We start from the raw sequence: 21,940 nt of genomic DNA, 5'->3' as shown, positions 1-21,940 counted from the left end.
TTATACACCCCCTTGGGCCTATCCCTGTCCCACCTGCTGCCTTCTGTGTGTGTGTCCAGGGATGAAAGGGTTGCACCCTTGCCACACACCATCAAAGCAAGAGAGATATTTAACCTCTTACCAGCTCAAGTGGTGTTTCACACTTCAGTGAAATAACCCATTATTTAACACAGTGATTCTCTGAAGAGCTTTTGCTGCCCACATCTTACAAGTGCCGTTAATTAAAGCTCAGTATCAGGACCATTCATGGAAAGAAGCAGCCACTTGTAGTCAGGTAGATTAGGTTTTCCCTTGAATTACACGCCCTGTGAATTAGTAACTGTGAAATCATAGGTGTTGTGAGCTCAAAGCCTGAGAAGCAGTCCCAGCTTAGTCATACCGAAGGAGTGTTAACCCACAAGAGAACTTGGGTAGCTCTTCAGTCCTCTGTTCTATACTGAGTTCAGCTAGATCACTCTAAAAATGTTAATACAAGCTCCCCCAAAGGCTGCTAGAGCTAGAGGTGCCTGATTTGTCCAGGTAGCCTTTGCCTCAGAGTGACTCTTCTCTCCAGAAGGAAGATCATAGAGCACAGACCTGAAAAATTCTTTATTAAAAAAGAAATTCACTTTATTCTTTGTTTTCCATTTCCTTGGGGCTCTGACCCAGAGTACAAAACATCAGGTGTTGACTGGTCTTTTCCTTCCTCTAAGTCCCTCATACATACTTTTTATTTTTTTCTTTTTTTTTTTTTTTTCCTAAACCTGACCCCATGTCTTTCAATGTTCATCTCTGCTGCAGCGTGATGGTGGAAATTGTGCTAGCACTTGACCTAGAGAAGCTCAAGCCAAAGAGGTTGGAAGTTATATTTTACATTTATATTTATGTTGTCACAGCAACAAATTACTTTTCCCCAGATTCCTCTTTCCTTGTTTGTTTTTGTAGGACAATCTTGATCTGTGACATTATGGCTTTTGCATGTTTTTGTCAGTATTGCTGCTTATCTAGAAGGGTTTGATGTTGTTTTGTGTTTGTTGTTTGTTGTTTGTGTTGATGTCTTCAACCTATCACAAGTGTCAGAGATTAGGAGCTCTGTTTTGTTCAGCTGTCTGAAACAAGATTGTAACCCAGTGTTACAGAGCAGTTTCCCCATTTCACTCAAGAAAATGTCACCTCGGGTAAAATGAAAAGTTACAGTGACAGTATGTCCTCCTCTGGAGGTTTGTTGCCTTCTTCTTGTTGATTCTTATTTATCCTCTTGTTTTCATCTCAGCATTTCTGTATGGGTTGCTTGGTAAGTGTTTAAAGCACCTCTTCTGGTTTAGAAGGTCTCCACCTGGTGCATTGTGCCCCTTTCTGAGGCTGGACAATGACGTTCCTCAATGACAAAGCCTGATGAATCTTCCTCATGAATTTTCAAAATTTATAATTTTAGTTGACGTTAGCTCTTGCTACACTTGAGGTAATTTAAATGATTTTTAGTTTTGTGAAAATGAGAGCACTCATGGATTTTTTTGTCTGTTGTTTTTTATTCCACAGGGCATTTGCATCCAATCCTCTGAGCTGTTCAGTTTTTTTATTTTGATGTCATTGTTATTGTCTTCTTCTCCTGTATTATCATTATTTTCTTCTTGTCCTTCTTCTCCATATTTTTCATGCAGATTTCTGTGATACTCATAGTGAGACTGAATAACCAATTTTTGATATTTTTTTTGTTTTGATTTGATTTGCTAACCCACTGCTTGGCTTCTGTGACAGTTCCCTTTCAACCATAGCATGAATAACTTGACAAATGAGTTTCCAAGGGTATTCCTTCACTTAATTCTATCAAATGAGATCCCAAATCTCTTCATCAGCCCTCCCTGGAAAGCTGTCTTCTAACTCAGGAGCACCTGAGGTCTTTTGGCCAGCTTCTGTGTTAACACTGATCCCCACACTGCAGGTCACCCAGCAGCTCTGCTGGCAAGGTGAGGTAATTAAGAGATTAGTCTTTGCTTAATCAGTGCTGTCCTGTAGCAGCATCTTCCCTGTATGTCAAGTCCCTGCTGTGGTGGTCTCAAGAGTCTTAGGCAGGGAGCAGCTCTTGGAGGGCTATCAGTGGTCCTAGTTGCTGTGCTATGGATTTGCCTCCCAGCTCACACAAGAGCTATATGTTAGCCATCCCCCAGACTGGGATCCTTCCTGCACCTCACTCACAGGGCACCAGGGCTGGCACAGCACCCTCCAGAACCCATGCCTGGTTTCAGGCAGGACCCATGGGGGTGCAGCTGCAGGAAAAGGGGAACCAGCACTGGTTCTCCCCTCTTGCTCTGCCCTCCAGGGATCCCTGACAACTCAGAGGACACCCCACTCTCTCTTTACAGCACCTCCTGACTTTCTCTGCCCCAGCTTCCTGGTCTGGGTTAACAGCAAGGTTAAACCCTTGCTGTTTGACACCCCAGTCTTCCTGCGAGGGAGTGTTCAGGCTGACCATGCCAGGGTGTGAGCTGGGTGTGCCAGAGCCGCACAGCAGCTCTGCGTCAGGAGGTTTTTGTTGCCAAGTTGCCAGGCAGCAGTTCAGTATTTACCTCTGTGCCTGGCACGCACCCCTGTGTTGCTTCACGCCTTCTGCAGTCCCTCTGTGGAGCTGTGTCAGAAACATCTGCGCACAGCTGGTAGCAGAGCAGGGTCCTGGGGACGGGAGCACCAGAGCAACATGCGGTAAGAGGCTGATCCCAGAGCCAGGCTGATGGTGACAAGGTGGTACGGTGGTACCAGCCAGAGGCAGGAGCTCAGCAGCCTCTTGGCGTTGTCAGTCTGGCTGCAGACCCTGCTGGCTGAAGGGCTGGGAGAATAAGGACCCTGCTTCTTCCCTGGAGTGGCCCTTTTTGGGGAGAGAGTGGAAAATTGTGGGTCTTTATTGTGGAACTTGAGCAGGAAGTGGGGGAAGTGAAGCAAGGTGCTCTGTGGTGGTTCCTCTGCTCTTCTGGTCTGGTCTTTTTTCTTTTGGCTCCCCAGGGCTTTCTTCTCCTGAGTTAACCCTGAGTGTCCCCAGGGAGGATGGCTTGGTGTCATCCACAGCCACTGGTCAGCAGCCAAGCATTTAGCTGTTTTCTGTTTTCAAACTGCTTCTTCTTTGTCCATGAGTACCCCCATTCTTCACTTTCTTGCTTCTGCTGGTCACTGCCTTCCAGGTGGACAGGGCAGGAAGAAACAGCTGAGGTTTTGGGAGGTTTTCACTCATTCCTGCAGGTTTTGGTGGTGCTGTTGTGCTGGGACATGGGAAAAAAGAATTTTTCAGTGCATTATAAGATAGTTGTTTGGTAGAAGTTTTCTGAGAGCTGGAAGGGAGAAGGGCTCAGATAAAAGTTTTTTTATTCAACAGATAGGGACTATGGTGACTAATATGAAGGTGTAGAACAGAACTTGTTAGTCATCCAGAAGGAATTCAGATTAATTTCTTGCAGAAGAAAGAAAGTGAGAGAAAAAACTGTTAAAGAGCAAATTAAGAAAAATACTATGTTGCCAGCAGGTTGCCTGATGGTGGTAGTGGAAATATGTTAAAAGGTTGTTAAAAACTTTTGTTCTCCGCCCTAATGTAGGAGGCTCTGTACATTCCTATGTGTGTCTCCACCCATGCAAAAGCTCCTATCTATTAAGCAGTCAATCTGTAGGTATATGAAAGCATATATTTATTACTTGTTTACTTTTCTACAGTGTGACAACTGCAGATTCTCTATAATATATGTGTTTAGAACAGTTGAACCTCTCACTGAGGTGTGTGAGACACCAACTAAGCTGGTGAGGAGACCATACTGTCATTATCATAGTGTGCGTTTTAACTTCTGTAAGGCTTTTCTCTTATTGCTGAGAAATGCTTGTTCTACAAGATTAAAATTTTTTCCATGTGGAAGTAAGAAGCCACCATGGGGTTTAAAGTAGTAATATGGCTTCTGTTCATTCAAACTGTGTGTATGTGTTTTTGTACTTCAAGTAACGTGGTAAACAGAGACAATGTAAAAATGGAAGAGAAGAGAAGAGAAAAAGTAAAAAAAATTATAAATTGTGCTGTAAATTAAAGTGGCCTATGAAGGTGTTACTGTGACAGACATGGCAAATCACAGAATCATAGAATACAGCATGAGCGTATGCAAAAATACAAAATACACCTTCAAGACAAGGATCTTGAAGCAGGAATAGAAGAATATTACTTGTATTGATGAGACAACTCGAATGTTCTGGGTTTTAAAATTTGATACAGCTACAACAGAAACACACCGTGATGTTTTTGGATTGACATCCCTGAAGCCAGGAGAACAGACAGTGTCCTTTGTGGAGTTCCAAAACGGTCAGATGATAGATAGGAACACTGGGGGGGGGACATATGGTGCTTACATATTAACTACTGCTTTTTATCTCGACATATTTGAGTTTGATACTTCAGTATTAAATATTTTCTGTAACAAACCAGTAAATCCAAAGGCAAAATTTTTGTTCAAAAGAAAAAAAAAAAAAGAGGTGTGGATGGATCCTACAAAGTAAGTATATGTGAGTCAGTGTGAGAGCAGAATTTGATGTATCTTGGTCCTTGATGGAAAATTTGCTGTCAGTACATATCAGAGGAGAAAAAAAATAATGTTTGAAGAAAGTCTGTGGGCATCATCAAACTGTCAAAATTCTACATGTATGTATTGTAGAAATACAGGCCAGGCAAAAGATCTGAAATAATAACTCTTAATTTTCAGAAATAATTTATTTTTAACTTTCATCTGGATAACAAGTGAATTCAGATTCATTATGCTTGCTTGATATAAGTATTTATTACAAAAGTAAAGGCTTTTTTTTTCTCTTAGAAGCAGCCTCCTTCTGTGAATGCATCAAAACCACAAATTATGAAGCCATCTGAAACTAGGGTAAGAATTTCAGAAGAAAACCATGCTTGCATGGCACATGTATGAAGTGGTGGAATTCCCTTTTAACACTTTGATACTGAGTAACTTTACCCGTATTGCTTATCTGTAGCTTAGCTTCCCCTGCAACAAAAAAATGAAATCTAAAAAAGTGCTATTCAAGGCAACTGGAGGTTTTTACAACTGCAATAAAAAGAAAACTGTTTAATTTTAGTTCTCGCACGTTTCTTGACATGTGTATAGCTCCCCACAGTGTAACTGCAGGGTTATTTACCTGGTGATGATTTTTCACATACTCAACAAACCCAGGATAAGCTTCAGCTCTCTCTATTTGTGCAGTTGCATCTTCTCGTTAATCTCCTGTGTTTGTCTGTGACAGCTCCACTGCCTTTCCCCTTCACACTTGTTCTGTCTTGTTTTGTGACTGAGCCTGCCTCAATGTCATGGCTGTGTCATCATCCTGTGCTTTGCTTGTTACGGGAGAGTCATCATCCTCACGTTGCCTAACTGGAGTTATGTGTGTTGTTTAAACAAATGATTAATGGTTCTCCCCCCACCTCTTCCATTTTCTATAACCATAACAGCAAAACCAACAGCTGGATGCCAGAGCAGGCCAGCAGGGACTTGTGAGATGGTAAAGGCTTGGGCTGCCTGCACCCTGTGTAAATGCCAGTAAAGGGATGCATGAAGGTGAGGGTGGGAGAGGTCCCTGCAGGTGCTCTGGTGCAGGCAGAGCCAGCTCTGCAGGTAAATGGCACTGCTGGAGGCCCTGCCAGGCAGCTTTTGAGCACCTACAGTGTGTTGGCTCCATCAGAGCTGAGGTCTGGTCACCTTCATGGTGATATTTTTTTTCCATTTATCAAATGGGAAGTTTCTTTGCGACAGCCTTTTCCTCTTGTCTCTGTTTGTTCTGGCCTGCATCTCCATCTCTGCATTTTAACTTAGCCATTACATTACACTCAACCTTTCAAAACCCTTTTCCTCCATGCACACATACATCTAAGAGCTGAATGTCGATTGAACAAATTTTCCATTTGTGCACCATCATCATTACTCATAAATGAAGGCATCTGCCAGCCTCTGGTTTCTCCTCCCTGTTGTGTTTGTGGGCAAACTCATTTGTGTCATGTTCATTAATGCTGTGGTTCTCCATATGGTCTAACCCCGACAGCTATGGTCTTTCCCTACTTGAAATTTAAAACAACTAGCAGAAGAATGTGGTAAATGAGCCAAAAATAGAATAGCAGAGGCATGCTTCAGCACTGTAAGACTGGTAAACACAAATCCCTTTGAAGCAGTGGCCTGCATTCACGTGTGTAACATAATTAATGTTTTCTTTTAATGTCTGTTGCATTATTAATGTCTTTCTTCTGCTGGATTAAACCAGTCATTTGCATTTTTGACAGTAGACTTCCTTGAAAAGAAATAAGGTTGCTGAGTCACTTCAATTTCTAGTCCTAAATTCCTTGCAAATTAACAGATCTTTCCTAATTGCCTGCTATAACCACGTCTCATTTGTCTTTCCTGAAGTCTCTCTAGTGTGCTACTGCTCTTAAACATGCCCTGGACCCCTCCTTAAACCTTCAATTCTCTGTGTGTATTCTTTGTCTCTAATGAACCCTCAGCATTGTGCCTCTCTGAGAAAGCCCTGAGTTCACTGTGGCAGAGGAAAGAATGTGGAATATCTTGTTCTGTAGGCAAAGCTTGGGGTTAGGTGGAGAGTTTGGAGGACCAAGGTGTAGAGCCAGCACCCTGTGAATTTTGCAGGGTTGGAGGAAGCAGGGTGCTGCCACTGCCACTGTCACAAACACATCCCCATCGGCTGTCTTCCTTTTGCACATGTTTGTGCAACTGCACTGTGAACCAGGGAACCAGTGAAAAAGTGTTATTTTTCATTTCCAGACCATTTTTCACTCAGTTTGAAATGTATCCTATCAGATCATGGCACAGTGCAGGTGGAAGCAGACAGTTGAAGGAGAAGTGGAACATCTTTTTTGCCAGAGGAATTCAGTGCATGCCATCAGCTGATGCCATGGTTTCAGTCTGTGGCTGCTCACAGTTGACTCTGTTTAAAGGATGGCTGAAAAATTCCTCTGAATGGATAGTCTCGTAGTAAAATCGTTGGTTTGATTGCCTGATTTTTTTTTTTTTTTTTTTTTTTTTTTTTTTAGATTTGAACTTTGTAATTGTGAAAAATGTATCTAAATAGATTATTTCTGTCAGGGTTGCTGTTCCCCAAGGTAATAAGGTTTTCCGGACTCTCTCTCCTTCTCAGGGTTGCTGTTCCCTGAGATTCTCCTTGGGGTTGCTGTTCCCCGAGATAATAAGGCTTTCAAGCTTCCCTTGCTCAAAAGGTCTCACACCGGAGCCAGAGAAGACAAACTGAGTCCGCTAGTGCATGTTTCCAAGGTTGTTTATTCTTCATTATCTCTTAGTTCTTTCCCAGCTCTGCAAGGCATCCCCAGCAGAGCAGGACACCTGGCAGGACTAGGGTGGATCAGAGAGCCCGCACTTTATGTACGGTACCTTTGACCCAACCACCGTCCAAAATGTACTTTTTATTTACAAAATTTTGCCAATACCTACTACCTATGTTAACATGTCATTTCTACTCTAAATCAATCCTTAAAATCCATCTCAGCAAAAGATGGGGGATGAGAGCAAGAACAAGGAGGACAGGGGCCACTCCCCAATTCCTCCATCTTGTCTCTTCAGATCCATATACTAAAAATCCTAGCTTCTACATTTACATTCTATGATAAACTAGCTACTACTTATTTTGAATTCTCTCAGCTTGTGATTCTTCATATAATGTGGGCATTCACTCCCATGGACAGGGATCAGAGGCAGTGTCCTCCTGGGCTCTGTGTGAGGCTGGCTGACCCCCCTTGTACAGATCCCAGACCCCCCTGTCCGGTCTCCAAACCCTCCAGGGTGGCCAGAGGGATGTTCTAGACTCCAACATATTTCTGCATGTGAACAGGTGTTTATAATCATGTGTTTTATTGCGGCCTCAGATCTATTTATTCTTCAGCATCACCAAACATAAATTTATAGTATGGGCAATTCTGCATATTTTAAACATTACAAAAGAATAATAAATGATGCATATCTCACACGGAAGGTGCATTAAGTATTCAGTAAAATAATATTTACAGTATATAAAGAAGACATGCAGTTATTCATAACTGGTTTGGCAGGTTGAGAATTTGTATTCAATGTTCTGTACAGGTGTTTTTCGGTGTGAGCAGAACTGTAAGCACATATATTTTATGCTTCTGCAAAACCAAGGTGTGTTTAGTCTTCTTTTGAAGGGCAGATAAGAAAAATCTGAATTTGTGCTCTGACAGCAGAGTACGTAGAATTCTGAGCAGGCAGTAGTCCCAGCGCAAGAGAAGTCAAACTGTGTTTTTTGTACATCATCTTTGCACTTCTGTTAGATTTTTTGCATCTTGCTGCTGAAGTACATCTCATGTCTGATTGACTCTTTGCTATAGATATTACAGAAACATATCCAAACTCAATTTATTGTACAAACTAGGAAAATTTTGGATTATCCTTTCATTACAGGATTGTTTAGTTACAGGTACAAAAGTGGATGTGTGTCTTTGAGTTAACAGTAGTCATGTAATAAGGATACACAAGTGGGAGCATATAAGGCATGACTGAACGTGAGAGTTGCTGTGCTTTAATCAGGTTTTAGGCATCAATACAAAACTCAAAGTAGGGAATTTGGGGAGAGGTTGGGAATCTGTGACCTTAAGTGATGATTTTTTTTTTTTTAAATATTTATTTTTAGTATATTTTTCTCACTTGGAGAATTTTTGCTTCTCCCTCTCCATCAGTATTTCCCCACTTGTGTGTGGAGGTGTGTCCCTCCAAGCTCCGAGACTTTTTGCCAGGATTATGCCCAGGTATCTGCATTTAATGTGTGCTCAGGATTTCCCAGCCAAGTGTCTGCAGTTCGGTGTGAGGGTGTGAATACTTGCGTAACAAAATGTAAACAAACTTAGCAAATTTCTCTGTGTGGTCAGCCAGAAAACGGAAGCTGGATGATTCTAAATGGTAATGAATATTTGGCAGATGAAAGGCTCTTCTTGTGTTGCTCATGGTGCAGCTGAAGTAGCAAGAAAAAATAGGTAGAAAAATATGGTGAGGAGGCTGGTTTTCTCTTTTCATAACAGATATAACAATTCTTTAGTTTTTCAATTTTGATTTTTATTGTTGTAATTTATTGCTTATTGTACTTTGACTGAATGAATCACAGGAATTGATTTTGTGGCATGGCTGCAGAAGATTTTCAGGTGTAAACTTTGGAAGTGCAGTCATGTAATACTATCCTAGCCAGGTTGTCCAGCTCTGTTGTAAAATAAGAGCATTTTGAGGTTACAGAGGAGAGGAAAAATACAAAATTTCTGCTCTGTATAGTATAAGGATATTAACTAACAATATCCCATACTGTGTATGTGCTGTTGAATCTAAGTAATTAATGTCTTTTCTATCAGGACTGTATGTATTTTTATAATTACTTACATTACAATTATAATTATTTTATTGATAAATTAGTGAAAAAGTAATTAAATAATATTTGAGGCTATTTTAGAAATTGCTACTGGTAATTTGGGTTTGGTATCAAACTGGTTACTATATTTTAACATCTTTCCCTTTCAATCCCCCACATGGGGAATGAGCGTGTCTGTGTGTGGATGTGTGCACACATTTGAGTGCTCTTAAATCACTGGCAGCCTGTGTTAGGAGGTTGTGAACTGCAAGATCAGTGTGTAGTGGTTAGACAACATGTGTGCTGACAAGTGTGAACTTGCCTGATATTCTGCTTTACATAATCTGATCCTCTTCAAATAACCATGCATATTAATCTCTACATAAATGTTGTTTATATTTCAGTCCGCACCAACAACCAAAAGAGAATCTGCAAAAAACACCGAGTCAGACAAGGTGAATACCTGCCTTTCACCTTTGCAGAGTTGCTGCACTTAGATCTTTTACTAACTTTGACAAAAGAGGCTGAACTGTTGGCTATTTCTGTGTCACATGATACTGGTGTATGATCAGTGACATACCTGTGCATAAACTTCAGAAGAGCCCAAGAAGTGTCCTGTTAACCACCCTTAGAGCTGTCTTGTACATGTTTGGACAAGCATGGATCATGTTCCACCACTGAGTGGTGGAAATGCTAAATTATCTAAATCTTTTATTTTATGACAGCAAACAGACTCTCAAAATAAACAGATGTCTGAAGAGAAGCAAAAGGAACCCAGTGATGTAAGTTGATAATTTCTACCTCTCACTCTCTCCCCTTGTCTCCCTTTGAATTTTTAAATGAGGGTTTCTTCTGGTATTTTACTTCCATCTTTCGCTTAAAAAATAATTCGAAAAAACAAAAAGCCAGCCCTCCATAACTACTGATAATAGTTTATCTCTACACAGGGGAAAAACCAAACCACACCTACTGTGACAACAGCTTCTAAACCAAGTAACACAGGAAAAGTAACTACAACTCAGGCTGACCAGCCTCCACCAGCAACCTCCACAGAGACAGCAAAGGTGTTGTGGAAGCAACAACCAATTTTTATTATTTAAGCCAATTTTTGTTATTTTATTGAAGGGATGTTAGGAATCCACATCAAGATGGATTCTTTAGCTGAATGTTTTAAGTGAGATTTCTGGGCCCCCAAAAGTCATGGTGTAGTTAAGCTGTTGGCTAAGCAAATGACATTAAGAACATCAGTTTGGGGCTTGTTCCTATGTGTTTGGGGCTCTTCTGTTTTTCTCTCAGTTTTTTGAAAGTTCCTTGTAGCTACTCAGCTGTCATTGGTTCATTGTCAGGCTGTTCTCTGCAGTATTGGCTCCAAATGTAACAGGTCAGCCCTAAATGGAAGGCTCTGAAAAAAATGAAAGTGAGGAAGGTTGGGGAGAAAAGCTGGGGAGAGATCATTTCCACAGAGCAAATGGAGAAAAAATGTGAAGGAAAAGCATGTGGTGGCATCAGGATGTGGATGTTTTGATCTGCTGGTGTGCACATGTTTGGTGGTAAAGTTGGGGTAACATAGAGGGCTCCTGGAGTTCTGCTACAACATACTTATTTTTGGCAGTAAATGGAAGTGTCAGTAATGCAGAAATCTGCATTTTGTGTGGTGGTGTTGCTTCTCCACCTCCCTGCCTGCAGAAGTTTTCCCCCACCTGCTTGAGCGCCTTTTACAGCTGGAGTTTAGTGGTGCATTGAGAGCTACCAGGAGTAAATGACAGCTTTGCAAAAGAAACTTGGAAAGGGCCTCAAAGTCTTTCTTGCCCTGCAAATTTCTTTCACTGGTGGAGTAAAAGAAGGAGGCAGAGTGCTTAAAATGGAAAGCTTTTTTCCCCACAGCAGAATCACACTGGAAACAGAACTGTTCTGGTGGTAGCGCACTCTGCCCAAGCATCTGGGTGCTGTGCATTTGCACCAGACAGTTGATGAGTCCAAAAAACTGCACAGCCTCAGCACTGGATGTTTTACTTTGTTTTCTCTCTCTTTTAACATTGCAATAAACTCTCTCTTAATTTTTCTCTTTTTCTTCTCCAGCAAGAGTCCACAGCAGGCACAGCAGGTGCAAGTGTGGTTGCTGCTGCTGACAAATCAAGTACTGAGGTAAGTAAACATAGCCCCAGACAAAGGCTTCCCTTGTCATAATGTCTCAGAGAGTGCTTCTCTCTCTGAAATACTTCAGTTTCAGGGAAAAAGAAAAGAATGGGTAACTGCTGAAGTACTGATACATCTCCAATGTATCTGTGATGGTGGAGGGCCATCTAAAGGAGGAGATAAAAAATAAGTGGTGTGTTATTCATGTTTTGTCAAATAGGACTTCTTCAGAAGCTAGCTTAAAATTATACAGGCTTAAAATCAGTTATTTCCTATCTTCGGTTATATTTGAATATAAATGTGTATCCACTGACACACAAAAATGAAATACCTTGTTAATGACAATGGAGAATTGAGTTTACAGCCATTCTCACTGAAGAATTTGGCAAATACACGTACTGCTGAAAGAGAGCTTTTAGGTTGGTTTCTAGCAGTATTCTACAGATTTACCAGATGCTTCAGATTTTTTTTCCCCCTGTGTACACCTTGGTAACTTCTATAATGATTTGTCTATTTTTTTAGCCTGGTATGGATGAGTCAGCACTTGATGGCCTAATAGATACCCTTGGTGGACCTGAGAAAGATGTGCCTACTACTCCTATTTACACTGGTCCAGAAATTACGGTATTTTACACCTCGCATTCTTATTTCTTATAAGAATCATCCCTAAATTACATCTGTAGTTGCTCATTACTGCATTGATCCAGGACTTGTAGCTGTGATCTGTGAAGCGTTAAAATAGAGTGTGCACAGTTACGGTTCAATGTTGGTTTTGTTAATATAGAAATGAGAGGGTTTAGGGAATTTGTTGAAGAATGCATAACTTTCTGAGTCTGAATGGGAGGGTCATGTAAGAAGGATTAGATTACAAGCTTAGTGGCTCAGTAAAACAGACAAAAATTTTGGAATTTATAAATATTTAGAAAGCAGTGTAGGTTCAGTGATACAGCCTATGGTCTGAGAGTGAAATGGCTTCAATTAGGAGTCTGGGAATGTTCTGCTGGGTGATGAACACTGTTGAAGCAGGTCGGGAGGCATGTGCTTGACAGTAGGTACTGAAAGAGACTGCAGAGTGTCATAGTCAATATTTGTGTATTCTTTCTGGTGGTATCGCTGTAGGTGGCTCTATCAGAATTTTATTTCAGTAGAGAACAGTACACAAACATTAATGTGTGCATTATTTTCACAGGAAGATATATATTCAAGATACTTAGAAGAAATGGGCAAACGGGAAGGTAGTCTCCCTCCGGAGTATGTGAAACTGTTGAAGGTGAGTGAGTTAAAAAACATTCTTCATGTGTGTTTTCTGTAATATTGGATATTCCTGCTTCCCATTTACTACAAAATTAATTCTCATTTTAGAGCAAAGGATATGGCAAAGATGTGGTCCCACCGAAAGCAAATGAGCAAGATGAAGTAAGAATTTTTTTAATATACTGGAAGGTGAAAGTAACCCAGCTGAAAATAACCCAGTTATCATTGGATTCCTAGGAAAATATAAATGTTACCTGTTCTCCAAAAGCCCTAGGCAATGGGAGGGGGTTGTGGGATGCCAGATAACCTAGCTACTGATGAAACTAAATAGAGCTTGGCACAGATGTTTTTAATAAAGGTGTAGGAATTTTCACAATGCTGAAACTGAAGTAAGTCAAATAAATGCTTACAGAAATAATTGCGCATATGAATAACAAAAGGGAGAAATACTGTGCAAGCAGGAGTCTCTCTGTAATGCCTTTAGCAAAGACTACTTGTATTTCTACACCAGAGATTTCTATCAGCCAGCATAATATTGCTGGTTGGGAAGTCTGACAGACTAAAAGTAAAAGCTTATCTGAGACATGAATCAACCAGTGGGGGCAAACATCTTTATTTTTTTTTGTGTCAGGAACTGGTGCCAGTGAGGTCACTGGGTGAGCAATCGTGGGACACACTCAGGCTGTAAACTGAGCTTGAGCCGTGATGATATTTGAACTTTCTCATGGTCATAACTTGGTTTGCAATTCCTTGCTCAGAAGCCAATGACGGATGATGAGCTCGCAGAGGCCCTGTCATCTGACTTCACCTGCAGTGCTGCTTCTGCTCAGGAGAAGATAACTCTCACAGAGGTATTGACACATTCCTTGCCATTGTATGCATTTATTGTGAAGAAAAATTGATACTGTTATAATAATATAATTTCATTTTAAAGTAGATAAAATTTCCTGCTTCTATTTTTGCAAATTTACTTGTAATTTCATCTCACTCGTAGAAACCAACGAAAGAAGGAGAAATTGTGCAAGCACAAGCAGCAAATTCAGTTAAGATCTCAGTTCCTCCTAAGGAGAAGAAAACAAAATCAAAACAGGTATACATAGTCCTTCTTTCACTGGTTATCTTGTAATTAAAATTTACAGACATATGCTGCTATTATTTGTTTTTGTATAGATGCTCATAATTCTCATTTTTGATTGTAAATCCTCTTTATTACAGAAAATATAGGAATAACAAGAAATTCCATTGCCCAGATTCCATTGTATCCTAAAGATCTGACTTTAGCATATCAGATGATTTTCCCTCTGGATTCTGCAGAATAAATGTGATTCTTCTCACTAGAGGAAGTGGAGTAGAAATATTAGTAGGAAAATTTTCTTAGCTCTGTGATCTGTGTTTAAAACTTGGATATGATGTAATTTTCTCAGGTTTTATGAATCTTCTGTTTTTTCCCTCTGAGTAGAGCAAGTGTGACCTTACTCTTTTTCACTTTGTCATGTCAAAGTATATGAGAATTGTGTTAGCTGGCATTCTGACGCTGTGGGTTTTGGGGGGTTTTTTACTTCCTTTTTTCTTTCTTCTCTGGTTAAGAAAAGCCCCATGTCTGATTAAAGCTGTTCTAATTCTGTCACGTAATTTGGTGTTAAGGAAATTGGGTAAAGCCAAACCAAAAATACCAACCTGGTGCTAGCTGTTTTCTTCATATAAAGTATAAAAATACATAAGGTAAAAACCCATGTCAGTTTAAAGAAGTAAGAAAATGGCTTGCACATTTTTTTAAAATACAGGAAATTAACGATGATGCCATGGATTCTCTTCTTGATACACTTGGAGGACCTGAACCTGAACCTGAAGAAGATCCCACCCCTGTTGTAGAAGTGTCAGAGGTAATGCCTCACTCCTTTTTTTATCCTGGCTTCCTGTCATGGGTTGGCACTGGCTAGATGTTAATGCACCTATGAATATATGTTTTTTCTCTAACAACTACTGTGGGATGTGATCAGGAACAGAGCAGAGCAGGCTTAAATCTTGAAAACAAAAAAAACACTAAAACTTTATTACATTACATAAGAACAGAGACAGAAAAACTCTTAAACACACATAGAGACAGAAATAAAAACTTCTCAGAACATTTCTTCTCCTAGTTTCTACCCCCCACACATTACTCTTCACAGACTAAACTTTTGAGTTTTAGATCAAACAATCACCACTTAAAAACAAACTAATCTTCAATTCAGCAAGGGAGAGAGGAGTCTCTCTTGCACCACAGACTGTTCCTCAGAAAACACGGGTCTACCCCTTATGTGTTTCTATGTCACCCCTGGCACCGCCCGGAGAAGTCTGCCAGGATGACACTCTCTTTTTCCTATGTCCAGCGCTCTCACCGCTGTCCATAGGCTGAAGCTGCATACAGGGCTCTTTTTAAGGATACTTGCATGCTGAGTTCTCTCTCTTTTTACTCAGGAGCCAGGGTTCCAAGAGCAGGTCTCCCCTGAGGGCAGAGGGCGCTACCTCACTTTCCCCCTCTCTTCTCTGCTCGCTCAACTCTTCAAGTGCCAATCACTGTAGCAAAAGCAAGGGCAGCTGTATCCACCCAAAATGCAGTTTATGTTCAAACGAGACTTAAGTTCAGTCTATGGCTGACATTATGCAAGAAAAGTCTAGCTCAGAAAGGTACTCTTCTTATTCTTTGTCTATTGGGTTCTTTCTAATTGTGCTTTATTATCTCAGTCCCAGGCCGCTTCCTTCTCTCTCCTCCGAAACTACCAGTCATGAGAATCAATGTCTAAGAAAAGTTTCTTTCTGCCAAGCAAGGGTTAACAGTTTCTAGCTCTGGGCAGGGTGCAGGCTCAGGCACTCTCAGGCTCAGCAACTCCCACGTGGCTGGGCACCTTCTCCCGGAGTTTGGAGGGGGGAAGGGGGGTGAGCACACACAGAAGGCACTTCCACAGTTTTCCACCCCTCTATCTTGGATGGGGCATCTCAGTTCCAGTCCTGTCCCCTCTCTTCTCCCCCCGGGGCTCCGGCTTACCTGAGCCTGACTACGTGTTTCCCCTCCCCCACCCAGCCTCGTGGCTGGGCAGGGGAAGGAGGCCTGAGACGTCTCTCTGCTGAAACCAGAATCTAAAAAGAAGCCGAACCTCCTTAGAGTCCTGCTTTTAACTCTTTGTGTCCTCAGAGGCATGTCTAAACCTCTGAGTGACTAATCCAAGTGCTAGCAGAAAAGCTGATCACTGATTGGCCTGCTCACCTCCCCCTAGAAAAATTCACTTCCCCCCGCAACCGCGACACTTCCAAACTCAGGCTGTGGAATCCCAAGTTCTTTTTGTTAGACACTGGACAAATGTGTAAAACAACAAGAAAGTGATTTTGATATCAAAGTCCTAAGGAATGTGTGAGTCTTCAATGATTAAGAAAATGAAAAACGTTAAGAATCTCAAGAGGATACAGGTAGAGTAGAACACAGTAAAGTGGTCTGGAAAATTATGACCATATCATTTGATTGCTTATACAGGCAAACATACATATATACATATATACATTCACAGGTAGATACAGCTCTGTTTTGGGTTCTTTTTTCCCCCACCACTCTATACACTTTTTATAGCGAGCTTTCATTTTGCACGTACTTGCTGTTTGATTTTTGACTTCTGGCATGTGTGCTCCTTTTTCCATCAAATGCCGTTATCTTTTTAATTTGAGTCTTGCCTTTCACTGTCTTTTCAGAGTTTTGTTTTTCCTCAACAGATAGAATTTAAACAGCTACCCTGTGTTTGCTTGTTAAGCTTTAACTTTTTGGTTTAGTTTTGCAAACTCTCTATAACCATAGTGAGAGCAATTTTCTTCCTGTCTTCACTTATAGCTCAGAACACACAAACAACAAGTAAATAGTAGAAAATCTTCTGTTGCTGAGCTAAATTTTGACAAATAAAGAGCTTCTTGTATTGCAGATTTAGTCAGTCTGGGCCTTTAGATAACTTAGCGGATGCATTTCTTCATGGAGGAGAACCAGAGAATTAAAAACTTTGTTTCAGTGCCAATGATGGAAAAGACACAGAATTATGGCATGTGTAATCAGAGTGCTGAAATGCAAGAAAACCTGAGGATTTTGTACACACAAAGATTCTAGAACTGTCCGCCACAAACACAATTCTGAATACTGTCTAGAGTTTTTTAGGATTTAAAATAATTTAGCTGTATTCACATATGGTGTTGAATCTTAAACCATTATGATTTTACCACAGACATTTGACAGGACTAAATTGAGGCATTTCAGTATCTTGCTACATAGAACGATTTCATCTGATGCCAGTCCTTTTGTACACAGTAGGCAGAAGAATCCTTATAGTGAAGTTGTGTACTTGGAGCTTTTATTTTAATTTCTTTAAGTGTGGGGTTTCATTATTGTTGTTTCTCTTTAAGGCAAAAGCCAAAGAGAAAAAGGAACAAAAGGCTGGAGAACATGATGATACAATACCTCCAGAGTACAGGTTAATGCCAGAGTTGGTAAGTTTTTCATACGTCCATTGCTTTGTAGGCAAAGTACTGTGCCCAACACTTTTCTTTCATTACAGAGAGGGAAAGAACACAGGGAAAGCAAACTAAACTAGTATTTAATCAGTGGCTTTCTCCTTGGTGATTTCTATACCTCTTATTTCTTTCTCTTCCTTTGTGGGCATCACTGTTTTATCTAGGCAGTCTGGGCAAAGATCTCATCTCATCCATGAGATGGGTGAGTCATCTCAAATGGCAAAGTTCCCCATTCTTTCTCCAAGAGTGACAATCTCAGCCTTGTAAAATAGAATTCATCCCTTTGCAGGACTGCTCTTTGGTATCACTTTGTAATATAACCTTGAAACATTGATGTAAAATGGTGGAAAAACTGCACACTTTTAAATTTTATTTACTTATTTTATTGTCACCCAGAATGATGGAGATTGATTCAAAGTTAACCAAAACAACAGCAGAACACTTTTTGGTCTTTTGTAATGTGCTGACATTCAATTTGCTATTTTTAACTACTCATCTGGCTATGTAAACGTTCCCCATTTATGGGAATTCCTGTCACTGATTAATTCTTGAGTATGTAATTTACTTTACATTATTTTGCTGGTGATTACTGAGTATGGCTTTTCTTGTAACAACAGAAAAATAATACTTCATATCCTTCCAGGATAAAGACGGAAAACCAATATTGCTGAAGCCTGAAGAAAAACCAAAGGTTAGAAAACTGACAGTATTGTAGGAGTGTGGCTAGATATCCTGTTTTCTCCCTCTCTGTCATCACTTCTCTCTGTGCCATGATGTAAGTCTCTTGGTCTGCTTGTGTGTTTTACTTTCTTGCACAAAACTTGCTGGTCAGAAGTGTCAAGAGGAAGTTGGTTTTATTGAAATTCACTTGTCTGTGAATGAGGAGCTCATATAAGGAAAATGTTTAGAGAGTTCAAGACAGGAGAGAGTTACAAAAATTATTGCTGACTCAAAGAAAGGCTGTATGGGGAGTTAGTGTAAAGTATTGTATAAAGGTCTGTTGGAGCTCTTAAGGATAGAGAGAGGTGAAGCAGGAAAATCTTTCGTTTTCTTGACAATTTCCTCTTGCTAGTGATCAATTATAAAGGAATTTGACTGGAAAGGAGGAAAAAATGTTGCTGTGGACATTTTCCTAATCACAAAGAACAACCTGGACTTTGCAAAGAGTATCCATCATGGCCTAGAAAGTGCAAGAGAGGATTAAAATACTGAAAGAGGCAGTTGCAAATACTAATTTTAAAGGCCTAGGAAGAAAGCAAAGCCACTGTGCACTGAAGAAACTGAGGGCTCCACTTTGGAAACACTGAGCTGAGGAGGATGCCTAAAATTAGAAAAGCACAGGAAGTCTCTGCTCTCCTGAAAAGAGTGTGAAGGTCAGGACTAGTTTTAATGCCTTCTGAGCAGAAATCTGAAGTCATTCATATTATTCAGGGTTAAAGTGTGGAGAGAAGGAATGCAAAGTGCTGCAAAAAACACTTTTGGTCTCTAAAAATTTTTGTCAGGTCTCACGTGTGGTTGTCTTGAGTGGTGGATGTTTGAGAGTTGCAGAGAAGAGAGCTCCTGCCAGGCTTGTCATGAGGAGAAGGTGGGAACAGCTTTGCTGTGGGGGAACTAGGTGCTGCTGCCAGGAGATAACCCCGTGGGGTCACCACTGATACTGAGACCAGTGAAACCAAAATCAACAAAATGAGAAAAGCTGTGTTAATAAATGGAAACCATCAGGCACTTGCTGTTCTTTCATGATTCCTGGTGAAGGCAAAGTCTTTCCTTCAGGATTTCAGGTAGTGTTTGTCTTTTTGGGGGCCTCCACTCTGTGTAGCCTTAGGCACATGCAGTAGCATTACGCTTTGTGAATAAAAGTTACTGCCTAAATGCCTTACGCCTTTTCTTATTTAGTGTCTGAAGGAGGATTTCAGGCATTATGAAAAGTGGGGCCTTACATGTTGAGACACTTTATAAAGAATTAGGGGAAGGGAATGAGGGAGGGATTTCTCTCTCAGAAATGTCATTTTATGCATTACGAGTCTGTCCCTAAGCTGTTGAGTTCCATGCAGCAGGTGAATGGCCCATCACTGCTAGCAAATATTTGAACATTTAGCTTCAAACAGTAATTTGGAGGATTCCAGGAGCTTCAGCCTATAGATGTAGGGATATATGTATTGCAGAGGTCTAGTTCACATAGTGTTAGTAGATTGTAATATATCACACACAATAGGAAATTAAAACTGCATTTTTATTCACCAAAACACGCAGAGTGAAAATCACTGGATGTTAGCAGTCAGTGGACAGGCTAAGGGAACGTTCAGGGAACTCTAGTTCTGCTAGTAAATATTAGCATTTTCTTCCTAATTAAGAGATTATATTTTCCTTTTCAGTAGCCCTGTCTATGATATATCTGGTTCTCTATATTATGTTTCATATGTACAGTTCTCTACATTATATTGCCTTATGATGACAAACTAATTCTGAAGTGTGTTTTTCTTTATTTTGTGCAAAGCAAAATTAATTCTGGTTTGTTGCACATAATTGTGGAAGAGTGAAAGGTTATTTCAGTGTAAGCTACAGATGTTTTCCTGCTTTCTGAGTAGCTGAAATACAGTTCTTGAAAACATAAATTTAAAAGGCAGTGAATCACCTGTGCCACATTTTTGGTTTTGGTTTTGGGTTTTTTTTTTCAGCCTTTGAGTGAATCTGATCTCATTGATGAATTTTCAAAGGACTTTGCTTGCCCTTCACAGCCTGCAGTACAACCCAAAGCACCAAAGCCCTGCAATATATCCAAAGTATGTCTTTCTGGTTCACTGGAGAAGCTGACACTGACAGTTTCGCTAAGACTGGGTAGCGCTACTGTTCTTTCAAAAAAAACATTTATTCTCTTCCTGTTTTACCCTCCCTGTTGTCTTTAGTGGAACATGCAGTATTTGCACTCAGCTCTTCATTGAGCATTCATTGCCTTTAAATTTAGACTTTTCTTTCTTAAATTTAGACTTTCATTTAGTACTGTGTTTAGGAAAGAAAAAACATGTAACAGGCACATTTTATGTTTTCTAAGCATATTCACTAAAATGCAGTGTAAATTGTTCTGTTTCAGAAGCTGTCAGGTTCTGTGTCTGCAAAAGCCACTGAGGATAAAGTGGTCCCTTGTGCCACAGCTTGCACTGTGCAGTCTGCAGGTCCCGTGCCTTCAGTAAGTAGTGGAGCCCCTTCAGCTGGAGCAAAACTCAGTGTTTCATGTATGGGATGGTAGACCATGTGGTTAGGATGCTCATTTAAGTATTGCGTGTTTGTCCTCCATGGTGGTAATCCACAAATGCTGAGTGGTTCATGAAAAAAAAAAACCAACGAGTCAAGCACAAACTGAATCATCAGTGACCTTCCTCATAGAGAAAGCCAAACTGATAGTTCTTGTAATTTCCTCCAGCTTTTACTGCCCTGTTTTTGAACCTAATAGGGACTGCAGGAAAAGATAAAGTCAGGTTTCTTGGAACTAAAAATTGTTTTTTCCTGTATCAACACCCATGCAGGTTGGTCCTGTGTTACATGAAGCACTGGAAGCCTTGTCCAGTAGCCTGGGAAAGAGGGAGCCTGATCCAGATGAGAAAAAGCCTGCTGTGGACAAAATTAAGGTAGGAAAAAAGTCAGACCTCAAAAAATATACTGTTGATGTAATTACCTTCAGTGTTCCTCAGTTTCCTTCAGTATTCCTCATTTCCTACAAACAAAGTAGACATTATGTTTTCAAGTTTTTTACAAACAAAATGTACTGTTGAAACTAGTTCTGTTCTGCTTAGGAAATACTAGTAGGATTTCAACACAATGAGTACACTTTCCCAAGAATTCTGACTATTGCAGTGCAGTAGTTCCCTCAGTTTCTGTGTTCTGTTGTGCCCTTCTGCTGAGGTGAAGCAGAATTAAGATCCACACTGGGGTAAGCACACAGTATAATCTTTTTTCTGAAGTAACCAAATTTATGATGAGGGGTTTAAAATAGGAACTATGCACAAAACTTTTGGGGTTTTTATATTGAAATAGGGAGCCATAAGTAAGTCACTAAAATCCTGTCCAAGGAAATGCTGTTCACAGGCACCTTCTGAATACCCCCATGTGCCACCCCAAACCAGATGGAATTGGCTGGAGTCAGAAACCAGAAACTAGAGTCAGAAACCAGCCCTTCTGGTGGCTGGAATTCTGTCAGGCAAAGGTTCCCAAAGTTGGTATTAGTCCCTTTTCATAGCTGGCATTTTCCCCTCATAACTTGTATGGGGTAATAATTTTTGAAGTGGGACAGTGATTTCTCTGTTCAGCCTTACTTTGCATGCAGCCCAGACTGATGTTGAGTGGATTTCCAAAAATTTTTAGAATTAAGACTCAGAGGTATTTTTGATTTTGGTCCACCCTTGTCTATTCACTTACCTCTGCTAGCTTCACTGAAATAGGCAGAGCCACTTCTGATACACAGAGGAAGAAATAGGCAGAGGAATAAAGGCTTTCTCAAGAGAAAATGCTTTCTTTTAACTTTCATGAGATTTGTATCTGGTGGTTGGATTTAATGAGAAAGACCAGTGTGAATCAGAAGATTGAAGGCTGGAAGCTTGCTCATGTGCATTTCTGTGGGTAGTTGTTTTTCTTACTGTGATTTCTGTTTTGCCTTCAC

General features: G+C 40.4%; 1 protein-coding gene across 13 annotated transcripts in view; it reads left to right on the top strand.

The window, feature by feature from the left end:
- CAST (calpastatin) overlaps positions 1-21,940 on the top strand; it is a 55,001-nt gene that overhangs the window by 22,533 nt on the left and 10,528 nt on the right. For 3 of the 13 annotated variants that reach the window (XM_063421581.1, XM_063421586.1, XM_063421583.1), the window contains 16 exons: positions 4,812-4,871; positions 9,774-9,824; positions 10,095-10,151; positions 10,317-10,433; positions 11,449-11,514; positions 12,028-12,129; positions 12,695-12,775; positions 12,868-12,921; positions 13,518-13,610; positions 13,754-13,849; positions 14,544-14,642; positions 17,179-17,262; positions 17,930-17,977; positions 19,965-20,069; positions 20,378-20,473; positions 20,811-20,912. In XM_063421581.1, the coding sequence (XP_063277651.1) occupies positions 4,812-4,871; positions 9,774-9,824; positions 10,095-10,151; positions 10,317-10,433; positions 11,449-11,514; positions 12,028-12,129; positions 12,695-12,775; positions 12,868-12,921; positions 13,518-13,610; positions 13,754-13,849; positions 14,544-14,642; positions 17,179-17,262; positions 17,930-17,977; positions 19,965-20,069; positions 20,378-20,473; positions 20,811-20,912 (1,311 nt within the window). Of the gene's footprint in view, positions 1-2,525; positions 2,680-4,811; positions 4,872-7,143; positions 7,278-9,773; positions 9,825-10,094; positions 10,152-10,316; positions 10,434-11,448; positions 11,515-12,027; positions 12,130-12,694; positions 12,776-12,867; positions 12,922-13,517; positions 13,611-13,753; positions 13,850-14,543; positions 14,643-17,178; positions 17,263-17,929; positions 17,978-19,964; positions 20,070-20,377; positions 20,474-20,810; positions 20,913-21,940 lie in introns of those variants that run through there. The other 10 variants (XM_063421582.1, XM_063421588.1, XM_063421593.1 and 7 more) reach the window with 9 other exon arrangements.

Source organism: Prinia subflava, chromosome Z (assembly GCF_021018805.1).
Source record: "Prinia subflava isolate CZ2003 ecotype Zambia chromosome Z, Cam_Psub_1.2, whole genome shotgun sequence".
In the NCBI taxonomy this organism is placed as follows: Eukaryota; Metazoa; Chordata; class Aves; order Passeriformes; family Cisticolidae; genus Prinia; species Prinia subflava.
This window is presented reverse-complemented; position numbering and strand designations above follow the sequence as displayed.